This window comes from Oryza sativa, chromosome 4 (assembly GCF_034140825.1).
Source record: "Oryza sativa Japonica Group chromosome 4, ASM3414082v1".
Lineage (NCBI taxonomy): Eukaryota > Viridiplantae > Streptophyta > Magnoliopsida > Poales > Poaceae > Oryza > Oryza sativa.
This window is the reverse complement of record NC_089038.1, coordinates 1,871,865-1,883,916: the sequence shown is the minus strand read 5'-3', so window position 1 is coordinate 1,883,916 and position 12,052 is coordinate 1,871,865. Positions and strand designations below refer to the sequence as shown.

Here is a 12,052-nt window from a genome sequence, read left to right as displayed (position 1 = left end):
TGCGCTGCCACCGTCGATGAGGGTTCTGCGAAGCTTGACATTACGGACCACTGGGTCTAGTACCAGGGGGTACCGCCCCGGGTGGACCACTCGGTCGGGATGATCCGAGTGGTCAAACTTGATTGCTGTTTCTGACCATCGAAGATATTGGGGCGTGTCGGGCTGAACAGCGTTAATCTCCCGCTCAGTTAACTTTTGCTTTCTTTTAGATTCATAAGCTAAGGGGCCGCCAAAGATGTGGTTAAGCTCTTTGCGGTGGTCTTGAAAACCCGCCGGGGGGTCGCCATCTTCCTTCTTTTTCGACGTGCTTTGTTCTTCGTCGGAGTTCTTCCGTGTAGTCTTGGTGTATTGTTCCGCGAACTGCTTGTAGACGAAACAATCTTTGGCCGCGTGGTTGGAGTTAGGATGATGCGGGCATTGGGAGTTCATGATCTTGTCGAACGTATTGATGCGCGAACGCTGTCGAGAAGAGTGAGTAGTGGTTGCAACAAGTTCCTCAGGCTTACGCTTGCGGTCCTTATGGTTGTTACTTCCACCCCCTCCCGTAGTCAGCGTATCCTTTTTTGGCTTCCAACTGGAGCCCGACTGCTTTGATGCGATGACGGCGTCTTCAGCCTTGGCGTACTCGTTGGCTTTTTCAAACATGAGTTTGACTGTTTTGGGATGCTTACGCCCGAACTTGCCGACCAATTCTTCGTGGCGAATTCCTTTGGTGAATGCGGCGATGATAACATCGTCAATGATGTCGGAGATCTTGTTGCGTTGTTCAGAAAATTGCCGGATGTAATCTCGAAGAGATTCTCCGGACTTCTGGATAACATTATAAAGATCAAATTATGTGCCGGGGCGCTCGAAAGTGCCTTGGAAATTGGCAATGAAGTGGTCGCGTAGTTCGGCCCAAGATCCAATCGTACCACGGGGCAATCCGTGGAGCCAAGATCGGGCGGAATCCACTAGAGCCATAGGTAAATAGTTTGCCATGGCCTTGCTGTCTCCTCCTGCTGCACGGATTGCGAGACCGTAGACGGTAAGCCATGATTCTGGATTAGTGGTACCGTCGTACTTCTCTATTCCAGTCGGCTTAAAGCCGGCTGGCCAATCCACTCGACACAGGTCGTTGGTGAAAGCGGCAACTCCATCTAGGTCATCGTCGTAGCGATCCGGTGAATGATGGTGGCCTCGGGCCGCTCGACGCTGAATGATCGTGTCGCGAAGATCGACGGGGCGACGACAAGGCGGCGAGCGAGGTCGTTCCACTCGGCGCTCCCTATGATGCTCGGGGGGCGAGTGAACAGATCGCTCGTCGTGGCCCCTGCTCCTGTGATTAGATCCTGCGCCGGCGATGCTGAGGCTTGGCTGATGGTAGTCATGAGATCGAAGATGGGGAACTTGGCTGCCACTCGGCGTGCGGACGCTTCTGGAGTTAACTGGGACCGAAGCAGCAATCATGGTCTTGGTCTGGTTCAAGATGTTGACAACATGATCAGACTGATTGAGCTCGTTCTCCTTGAGGAGGGTGTCGAGGAGGGTGATCGCGGCAACAGCGTTCTGTTGTGGGGTGCGGAAAACCGGTGTCCCCTCAACGTCTTGTTGGCCGATAAGATCTCGCGCTCGGCGCCCTGCTTCCAAGGCTCGTAGCCGCCGGTCTTCAGCTTCCTTTGCGGCCCGCTCGCGCTCCTGTTGCTCACGCCGTAGCCGTTCTTGTTCTTGTGCTTGACGCTCCTCCTCCAGTCGGCGTCGTTCGGCCTCGTGTCGTGCTTCGGTTTCTCGGGCTTGGCGTTGCTCTTCCGACTCATTATCGGCCATAAAGACGCCGAAATAGAGAGGGGTGTAGTTGTCTTCTAGGCTTTCGTCGAAGTTGTCGAGATCCGGGTCGTTGCTGCGAAAGCCGAACTCATTGTACTCCACGATCACAGTCGGACGCGAGTCGACGCCGGGAGAGCTCCAGTAGCCCTCCAACTGGTCCGTCGAAACTGTGCCGAGTGGCTGGAGGATGACGCCAACTTCCCTGGAGCTAGGCGAGATCGGTGTTGAAGCCGACCTCCGCCTAGGCCTACGGGAAGGGGACGTCGTGGTGGTGAAGACAGCCGCCAAATCATCGGGGAGCTTCATTAGGATCGGTAGGTAAGCCCCATCATCTCGATCTGATGACGTTGGAGAAGATGCGATCTCGTCCGAGTGGTTTGAAGCCGACTCGATTGAGATGGACTTGGAGTAGATCTTAGCCGCGTTTGGAACTCCAAACGAGACCGAGATCCGGCTCTCTCCTGACTGGTCTGATTCCGAGTCGAGAAGAGAGATCTTGCCGAAGTTGTTGGTGATGAAGTCGAGGCTGCCGAACCGAAACGCCTGCCCGGGAGGGAAGACGAGGTCGTCGATGCCGGAGACGGAACCCATTGCACTAATCGGCGAAAAGCTTGACGCAACCCCTACCTGGCGCGCCAACTGTCAAAACAAGATTTCGGCAATTCTAAAAGGGGGTGGCTATTAAGCTAGAAAAGTGGATGGGTTCGGAGACAAATGATTTATACAGGTTCAGGCCTTCTTATTCAAGAAGTAATACCCTACTCCTGTCCGGGGATGAATCCGCCGAGTGTATTATTGAATGTATAATCTCCAAGAGAATTGGTGTCCCAGGAAGGACTCGGACCCCTCCTTATATAGGGGAAGGAGTCCGTATTACAAGGTATAACTCATATCCCTAACGGAATATGAGAATACAGATAAAATACAATCGTAACCGACTAAACCTCAGGGTATTTCCTTGACGTACAAGTTAAGAAACAAACCCGAGATACAAATAAAGATATTCTATCTATATTCGGTATCCTATATCCAGTCTAAATATAACCGCCGTGTAGATATGGGGTATCCATAATCTCCACAACCGGCGGGGCCGAAGAAGACAGTTTTCGGCTGCATAAACTTCATGCTTCGGCCGGAGAGTTCGGACGCTTGGCCAGTCCCTGCGTCGATGGCGAAGTGGGACCGCAATTGGATGCAGAAGTGGTTCTACGTCGAAAACCCCTACTCTGCCGAAGATGACAAAGCGAATTGGCTCCGCTTTCGGCGCCTTTCAATCGCCATTGTTAGCAAGCCGAATGTGGAGGTTGACAGCACGCTCGAATCGCGGCTTATCCTCCTTCGCAAGGTCGTGCGCCGGCTGAGCACTCGCGACCTCTGTGAGGAGTTTTGCATGTTGCGAATCTCCCCCCTTGCGTGTGACTTGGGAGTTACTATTCAAGAAGGATAGGAAGTGCTCGTGCTTCCCCACCTCGTGCTCCCCTCCGGTAGCAATTGTAAGCTCCTCCTTCTTCTTTCATTCATTGTACTTATTGTCATGGCATGCTTTCGGGCTTACTTTGCCTTTTTGCCCGCCGCCCCCCCCCCCCTTTTTCTTTATTCAGTCCGCTTGTTGGAGGATGCCGAGGCTGAGGCAGCGAAAATGATCGGGGTGATTACCGCCGAATACGCTCGCTTGCTGCAACGACAATCCAATGGCCAAGCGAATCGCGTCTACAACGGCGAACTAACCAGCTGGGCGAACCCGGCGAGGGGGGATGACGACGTTGGGACGTCGAAGAAACACAAGCGCGTCATAGCCAAAGGTGGCAAAGTGCGGACTCGGCGGGCTACAAAAGATGCCGTGGAGACCGGCGCGGACGACGACGACGACGGCGAAAGGGAGGAAGTGTCGGATGATGATGTCGGGTCACGGGCTATACTCCGAGCCCCATTCGGCCGAAGGCTGGGGCTGGCTCTAGCGCTTCGCTCGCACGTCCTCAAGACGTCGCCGGAGCTTATGCGCTGCTGTCTATCGCCGGTGCCGCGTCGAAGGCAGGTGCCACTGCCCGAAAGAAGAAGAAGGGGGTGGTTCAGGTGGCCGGCAGTTTCTCAGACAGCGAAGCGTCTTCAGACGGAACACCAACTTCACCGGCGCTGCGCCACCCCCCACCGCGAAAGAGGTTGTCGTCTCTGCCACCTGCCAGCGACGCCGATGCGCGCACCGGTGGTAGCGCTTCGGCTACTGCTGCTGCCTCGAACTTAGCGCTACAACCGGTGGCAACGAACATCTCCGGCACTAACGGGGCTGCCACATTGCCTTCGACGAGTCGGCAGCGAGAGGGCAAGGGTCTGGCAGTCGAGATGACAGTGTCCAACATTCCCCACACCGTCCCCCATTTCGTCTCCGCCGACTTCGCCTCTCGACCGGAGATCGGTCCCTTCATCGAAGGCGTTTGCCAGATTGTTTCACCGTCGGGTGTAATGAGTCCAGCGAAGGGTGTGCGGCCGTGGAAAGTCTACTTGTTCGGGTCTAACTATCCCCTTTTCGGGTTTTTTTTTTGTTTATTTTGTCTTTCGCTTTTCATACTTAACGGTTTCTGTCTTCTTTTGGTAGGCCCTCGCTGCGCATTATAGCGCCAAGCAGTCTGCCCAAGTTAGACTGGGCGGACATCGGCTTCCCCTTCGGAAGAACCGAAGAGGATCTTCGACATAAGGAGGACGAGCGCCGCGTCGTGACGGATGCCCTCAAGAAGGCGAATGCGGAGATTGATCATGGTTGTTCGTCCTCGACGACCTCTACACCATGTGGCGCTACCTGCCGTCGCCGCCGGTCTGCCTGTGCCGCCTCAACCCACTGGAGTTCGTCGACTCGGGAGACAACGGCTTGGTGCTCGGGGAGCCTTTGATGCGACTCGGAATGAATCCAAAACCAGCTGCGGGCCCATTAAACAAAAACACGAATCTTGGAGCAGGCCGGATCGAACGGTTGGAAATTTGAGCGCGAAGACAATTTTTTTTCCGCGAGTAATTAAGTACGTATAGACTTTTCCATGTTTAGTTGTCGATCAGTTGTCATTTGCGATGTCGATAACGCGTGGGTAGACACAGACTGGCCAGGTACAGTCCAACACCTCAAGTCTTTGGGTCAACGGTCAACGTTATTATTTGTTAATTAGCGGAGCCTAAGTGGAAATAAAGGCAGTATATACCACCGTGAAGTACTACCACCGCATCTCCGGCAATGTCGAGCTCGGACGAACACCTTAGGCTGCCGCCGCGCTCCGGCCGCGGCGCACTCCACCACCGCGCAGCCGCGGCGGCGCCGGCCAATGCCATTAGTTTGCACGTAGATGCTGAGGCTGATGATGGTCCGGCCGCCGCCGAGAGGTCGTCGTCGACGACGAGAGAGAAGCGGCTGGAGCGGTTCATGGAGTACTCGAAGCGCGCCCTGGTGTACGAGTTCACGCTGGCCACCTCGCTGCTGCAGCACCGGACGGCGAGCTTCACCGCCGGCAGCGCGTGGGCCAAGGCCGGCGTCGCGCTCCTCTGCGCCGCGCTCTTCGTCGACCTCATGGGCTCCGTCTACCTCGCCCTCGTCACCAGGCTCCTCGACGCCGAGGCCACCGACGCGAGCTGCAGGTGGCACGTCGTCCGGGTCTACGCCTCCGCCGTGCTCCTCATGTCCATGCCATTCTGCCTCCTCATGTCGCTCAACGCGCTCTACTCGTTCCTCGCCGTCGCGCTCGTGCCGCCCATCTATCTCGTCCTCCTGCTCTTCGCCAAGGAGCACCACCACCACCGCCACCGCGGCGGCGTGCTCCACGAGTTCCCGCCGCCGCGCGGCGAGCGGACGACGGTGTTAATCAGCTACGAGGACTACGACGGCAAGCTCAAGAGCCAGTTCGACGCGTCGGCCACCGTGAACACCATCGCCACCGGCGCGGGGCTGACGGGCACCTTCTTCGGCTACTCCACCTCCACCGACTTCTCCCCCAACCACGCCGTCACCGTCTCCGAGAGCCTACTGTTCCTGACCATCGTCGGCGCGCAGTTCGTGATGCTCGTCACGGCGGCCCGGCCGATGTTCCGCAAGGAATCCTCGCCGGCGAGGCTCGCCGGCTTCCTGAGCCTCTTGGTAGGGAGCCTGCCGGTGCTTCTCTCCCTCAGCGCGTTCGCCGGCGCCATCGACTTCCTCGGTGGCCTCGCCCTGCTCGCCTTCTCCATCGACTTCCTCGAGCTCGTCGTCTTCTTCAAAGCAACCTTCTACAAGGAGGCGCTGGAGGAGGAGCCCGACGCGCCGCCGCGGCCTACATCGACGACGACGACGGACGGGCTGCAGCTGCTGTGGCTGTGCGTGATGTACATCTACTTCACGGCGCTGGAGGCGCTGTACCAGGAGCAAGCGGGGAGGAAGACGAAGCTAGAGTTGTTGGAGAAGGCCAGGGTGCTGGTCTACTTCTGGGCTTTCTGCTGCTGCAGCCTCGACGGCGGCGGCAGGGGGAAGCTCCCGCTGCTGCCGCCGCTGGAGGAGCTGAGAAAGCACCACCATCACCTGTCGCTGGGGCGAGCTCGCTACGCCGTCATGGGCCTCGCCGCGCTCGATGTTCTGTGGCGTGTCGCCAGGATGTTCCTCGTAGTTGCTCCCGTGAAACCGTAGGCACGCCCGGGGGGCCCACATGTCGGTGACACTGGCTTTTCAACATCTGTTAATTATTACCAATGTAGAATGTGATACGATTTTGTTAAACATTGATTTCTTCTCGCTCTTGCTTTCCCTGCTTCCTTATCGCTCTCTCTCCATTTCCTTTATAAATAAAAATTAATTTCTTTGACTGTCAAAAAATTAAGACATTTAAAACTAAAATAAAAAATACAAAACTATAGTCTTATATAATTAAAATTATATTTGTAAATTCAATTGATATGACAGGTAAGTACACTGTAATTTTTATAGAAATATTGTGTCAGTAAATATGTATTTGTTATTTTCTTTAAAATATAAATTACATTCCTATATAACTAAACTTACATTTGTAAATTCAGTTGATATGACATGATAATGCACTGTAATTTTAATAAAATATTGTGTAAATAAATATGTATTTATTATTTTCTTTTATAGTCCGTTGGATGTAAATCTATGGGTAGAAAAAATCTTGGTGATTTTTTTAAAAAAAAATTATCCGACAAATGTATAGTCATTTCCATGAGATATTAATGGTGTGCTGTTGATTCTATTTGAATGCTAACTGGAAATTTTAACACACTGCTACATAAACTTTAATTGGTGCCAGTTGGGACCCCACAAAGGCACCGGATTTTCCAACTGGCACCTAGAAACTGGCACTGATATGGAGGGGAAATAGGTGACCGGCACCTATGTGGTTAAAAAAAAAACAGCTTCAGCCAATTCATTGAGCAGCTCCCCTTCACGACGACCAATCCAAAAACATTCCAGAACACTAAAACTAAGAATGGGCCAATTATGGGGAGGGTGCTGCCGGCGGAGGGTCGGTAGCCCACCACCGCATGCCGCTGCTGCCGCCTCCCCTCCAGCTGGATCTAGCGGAGGAGAGGTGGCCGCCGCTGCTACCATCTCAAAAGGTAGGTTCTTAAAATTACTGTCAAAAAAAAATCTCCAAAAGCTCTCGCGCCGCTCTCACGCGGGCGGCTCGGGAGCGAAACCCTAGCCGCCCGCGCCACCCCCTCCCAATGCCTCCAGCCACCTCGCTGCCGCCGGAGCCCGCCGCCGGAAACCGTGCGGCCGGCCGGGAAGGCGGCGGCGGGGAAAACGTGCCGGCGGCGGAGCACCCCCTCGGCGTGGGAGGCGGCGCGACGCATGCACGGCGGAAGGTGGCGGCCGGAGCGGCTGGCGGGGCGGATGCGGTCGCGCCGGACGCGGATCCGGCCTCCCCGGTGGAGGATCTGGCCCCCCGCCGGCCAGATCGGGAGAGGGGCGGCGGCGGCGCCGCAAGACGGCGGGCGGCCTCGAGCTCGCGGCGACGGCGACGCGGCAAGTCGGTGGGCGGCCCAAGCTCGCGGCGACGGCGGCGTGGCAAGACGGCGGGCGGCCTCAAGCTCCCGACGACGGCGGCGCGGCAAGACGGCGGCGCGACTCGGCGGAACAGCTCGCGGCGGCGGCGGCCGCGATGGCGCGGCAATGTGGCTCGGAGGAGCAGCTCGGCCGGCACGCAGCGGAGGCTAACCGGCCAGACGGCTGTTGGTGACGGCGGCGAAGGTCGTGCCCGCCGTGGTGCTCGTGGCAGTTGGCGGCGGCGTCGGCTGGCAACGGGGGCGTCGAGCTGGCTGCTTGGTGGCAGAGGACGACGGCGCAGCGGTTTGCGGAGGCGGAGGCTGGCATCGGTGGCAACGGTGACGGCAGCCGTGGCTGTGGACGGTGGTGACGTCGGCGGATGCGGGTTGCTAGCGAGGTGGCTGGGTGTTCGGCAGCAGCGGCTGCGGTGGCGGTGACGGTGTCTGTGGTCACCGGAGGCATGGCGAACTCGGATGGCTAGCCGAGGGAGTGGCAGACGGCTGCTTTTGGCCGGCGTGGCGTCGTTTGGTGGAGAGGTCAGAGACCGGCTTGGCGCAGAGAGGCGCAGCCGATGGTAGTGGAGGTCGGCTCGGCGCGAGACGCGCGGGCGGCGGAGATGGAGGCCGGCTTGGCGCGAGAGGCGCGGCCGATGGAGGGAGGCCGGAATGGCGCGAGAGGCGCATCCGGTGGAGGAGGCCGGTTTGGCTGTGAGGAGGAGCTGCCGGTGGGAGTGGCGCGGTCTTCGGCGCACAAGGCTGGCCGGCGGGGGACGCCGGTGCAGGGGTTTCACATGTCGGCAGAGCTTGTGTGGTGATGGAGCATCGGTGTATCAGCCGTGGATTCGCAGGTGGTGAGCGGCGGGTGAAAACCTAGTCTGGCCTCGGCCGGACCGACAACGATGGTTCATTCCCTCTCCTGAGGGCGTTGTCGTGCTGTCTCACCCCTCAAGGGTGGTTGCCTGGCGTAAGCCTAGTCTTGGCTCCTTTGAGCTTCGACGGACGGCGGCGGCAGTTTTCTGTCGCTTCTCTTCTTGAAGACGTCGTTTTGGCATCCCCTAGGGGGGCGACCTCGTCTGTGTCCCTTTGTTGGTCTAGTGGCGGTCGGTCACGCTTAGCGGCAGCCGTTCCGGTGCTAGCCTTCTCCTGGGTTGGTGTGTTGGCGATGTTGATGTGTGGGTGGTGGTTTTTTTTCCTTTTTCCTGGTTATGACCCTCCAGGGTTGTAATTTTATAATTTTTTCCTGCTCTATCAATAGAACTTCACACCGTCTCGTGCGAGTAGTTAAAAAAAAAAGGTAGGTTCTTGTCATACACCATCTCTCACAGCTCGGTGTCCATGTCGAAGCCGCAGGTCCAATTGTCTTCTTGCTACTGCTGCGGCTGCACCGACACTGACAGGAGGATATGGGAGCGGATGGTAGCGTACGTTGCAACACACACCTTCTGCCTCGCGATGCAGCTGCCACTGCCGATGCACGGCTTTCTCGGCCCGACCGTGGGGGAGATGGTTGAGAGGCAACCACGGCAAATCCGGCAGCTCATGACAAGGCATTTCGTGGCGTCCCTTATGTTGTAAAGGGGCTCATCCACATGCGGAATATTGGCGATGTGAGGTGTATGTGCCCCCAACTCGGTAAGTATGTATAATATTATTTTATACTTTCTCCATTCAAAATAAGTACGGCCGTGAAAATCCATACAACGTTTGACCGTCCGTTCTTATTTGATTTTTTTTAAAAAAATAGAAAAATTAGTCACAGATAAAGTACTATTCATGTTTTATCATCTAGTAACAATAAAAATATTAATCATATAAAAAATTTTAAAATAAGACGAACGATGAAACGTTGTATATGAACCGTGCAAAACTACACTTATTTTTGTATGGAGGGAGTAGCCTAAAGTAACGTAACAGATCTATATCTGATCCATTTCGTGGCGGTGGTGCGCGATTTTAGTTGTTTCGATTCACGTAGATCTGTCGTTATGGCCTTTTTTAATTTTTTTCTTCTTATGTGCTTTTGGATTTAGTTCTTGTAGCCTGTGAATCTACACATCAAAGGGGCATATGCATGCTTGTGAAGTTATATATTATAGGAGCAGCAAAGTGTTTTTTAATCTTTTTTAGAAATACAGTCCAGACAATGCACACTCATGTTGAGAAACACACGCATATCCTACCCTTATGAGCACCAGCGGAAGATTGGACTGACATATCTTAAGATTGATGAAGTCACAACGGGCGTCTCGTTATCGACAGGTACATCACCTAGTACTGAAAGAATAAATAGTTATAAATATGAGCACGCATGTCAAACTATGATTTGAATCCAGGTGAGCTGATTCCACCGTAAGGAACCTAACAGAACCTAACCAGTTGAGCTATGTCACCTCACGTTTCTATTAAAGTTTGTAGGCAATACATTTTACGTTTTGTAGAGGTCACCAATATTAGAAAATGATAGGCAAATAAACGAGAAAAAATAATAGATCAATCACAAAAGACACGAGATTTAACGTGGAAAACCCTCCCAAAGCAGGAGAGAAAAACCATGGGCGCCAGCTAGCAAAATATCTTCACTACATTGGGATGAGGTTACAACAACGCCGAACAGCGGCTTACAAGAAGTATATATATGAAGGTGACACCCTAAAAGGATAACGATCGGCCCAAGCCTCCGGTGACGGGCCTCTGCTTCGCTCCGGCAGAAGCTGGCCTTTATAGATTTGCAATTGAATTTGGATCACAACTCAACAACCAACAGTATCATTTACAGCTGATAGATGTGCATTTAATCTTTGTCTTTTGAAGAGTTCACTGAATTCTAATATTTAGCAATATTTAGGTTTGTATTTTACTAAAATAATACCTAGTTTTGCATGTTTTGTAAGCTAGTAAAATAGTTTTGTTTATTTTGTAAAGAGAAACAATTTAAAACTCCCGAGAGAACACTCCCCGCGTTGTTTGCATATGATCTAAATGATTATGAAAAAAATTAAGAAAATTAATACGATAGATTAATATGTGAAATCACTCCACAAACATGCAATTTAAATTCAACTACTAGTTGCAAAAAAAAAATTGTTTTTTGTTGCAACATGTAGAAGTTGAGTTATTGCTTGCAAGTTTGTGAAGTGGTCTATCACATATTAATATGTCTTACTGATTTTTTAATTTTTTTTAAACCATTTAGATGATATGTAAATAACGAGGGGAGAGACAAGTGGAAGGATTTGGCTTATATAGGCAACCCTGTGGATTTTTAGCCGTTGGATGGTGTGAGCCTGCGATCCAAGGTCGATATATAAAAAGGTTGTTTTTTTTTGCTATATTTCTGTGGTACAAAGAAAACATGGATTTAATTGGTATGGCTTAAAAAAAGGTGTTTGAAATATTTTTGTCCAAGAGCTCACCTGATTTTAAATTTTGGAATGTTAGGATGGAGCTAATTTTCATACCTCGAGGGGTCATCCCGCTGTTTATTCTATCACAACATTATCTGTTAGAAGATAGATTAATATCTGACACACTGCTCCGCAAAACATGTAAGTTTAAATTTGACATCGACTAACTGTAAAAAAAAATTAAACTGAAAGTAGATATGTATATATCCTCATATTTATATTTGTTATTTTCTTTAGACTTGTAGAACGTAACTCAAGTTTTAACAATTTGAGGGAACATCCAGAATTTTGATTCATTGGTGTCATAATGTGTCCAACAGTACTGTCATAGTATGCTAATTTTGTTTATATCATGGTGTTATAATATATAGATAAGTAGTATCACTATAAGTTTTGCCGAAAGTTGTCAGTGTCGCCTAACACCGGTCCTTACACTGTAGATCCGCCCCTAGATGCCACCACGTAGACGCGACACTTTTGGTGTGAGTGAGCTGTAGACATGCATGCAGTGCAGCAGCCGCGGTGCAACCTGCTGCGTTTGACGCCGATCAGAGTCGTTTGAGAACACGCACACTAAGCAATCATGAGCGACCGAGACATGTCGCGGTGACGCCCGCGTGCTCATGCATGGATGGAGACGAGACGAGAAAAGCAATCCACGGGCCCGTGTGGGTCATTGAAAGTTCGTCTAACCCCTGATGGGTTTTGGTGATTAATGACTAAATAGCTTGAGTACAGGAGATTAGTCCTAGGTTGCTTATGAGGTGGCTAGGACGCGTGGGACCCCCCCCCCCCCCCCCCAATTCATCAAATTCAAAGTGGCGAGAACA

The 12,052-nt window shown here is 52.7% G+C and overlaps 1 protein-coding gene across 1 annotated transcript; it reads left to right on the top strand.

Moving 5' to 3' along the window:
- Nucleotides 1–4,991: 4,991 nt before the first annotated feature.
- Nucleotides 4,992–6,559, top strand: LOC4334993 (uncharacterized). Its single transcript, XM_015780656.3, has one exon. The coding sequence runs from the start codon at nucleotides 5,027–5,029 to the stop codon at nucleotides 6,440–6,442; it is 1,416 nt and encodes a 471-aa protein (XP_015636142.1). The 5' UTR covers nucleotides 4,992–5,026; the 3' UTR covers nucleotides 6,443–6,559.
- Nucleotides 6,560–12,052: the final 5,493 nt, after the last annotated feature.

What these genes read in the sequence shown, in the direction of transcription:
- LOC4334993 (XM_015780656.3), top strand. Translation starts at nt 5,027, where the DNA reads ATGTCGAGCTCGGACGAACACCTTAGGCTGCCGCCGCGCTCCGGCCGC.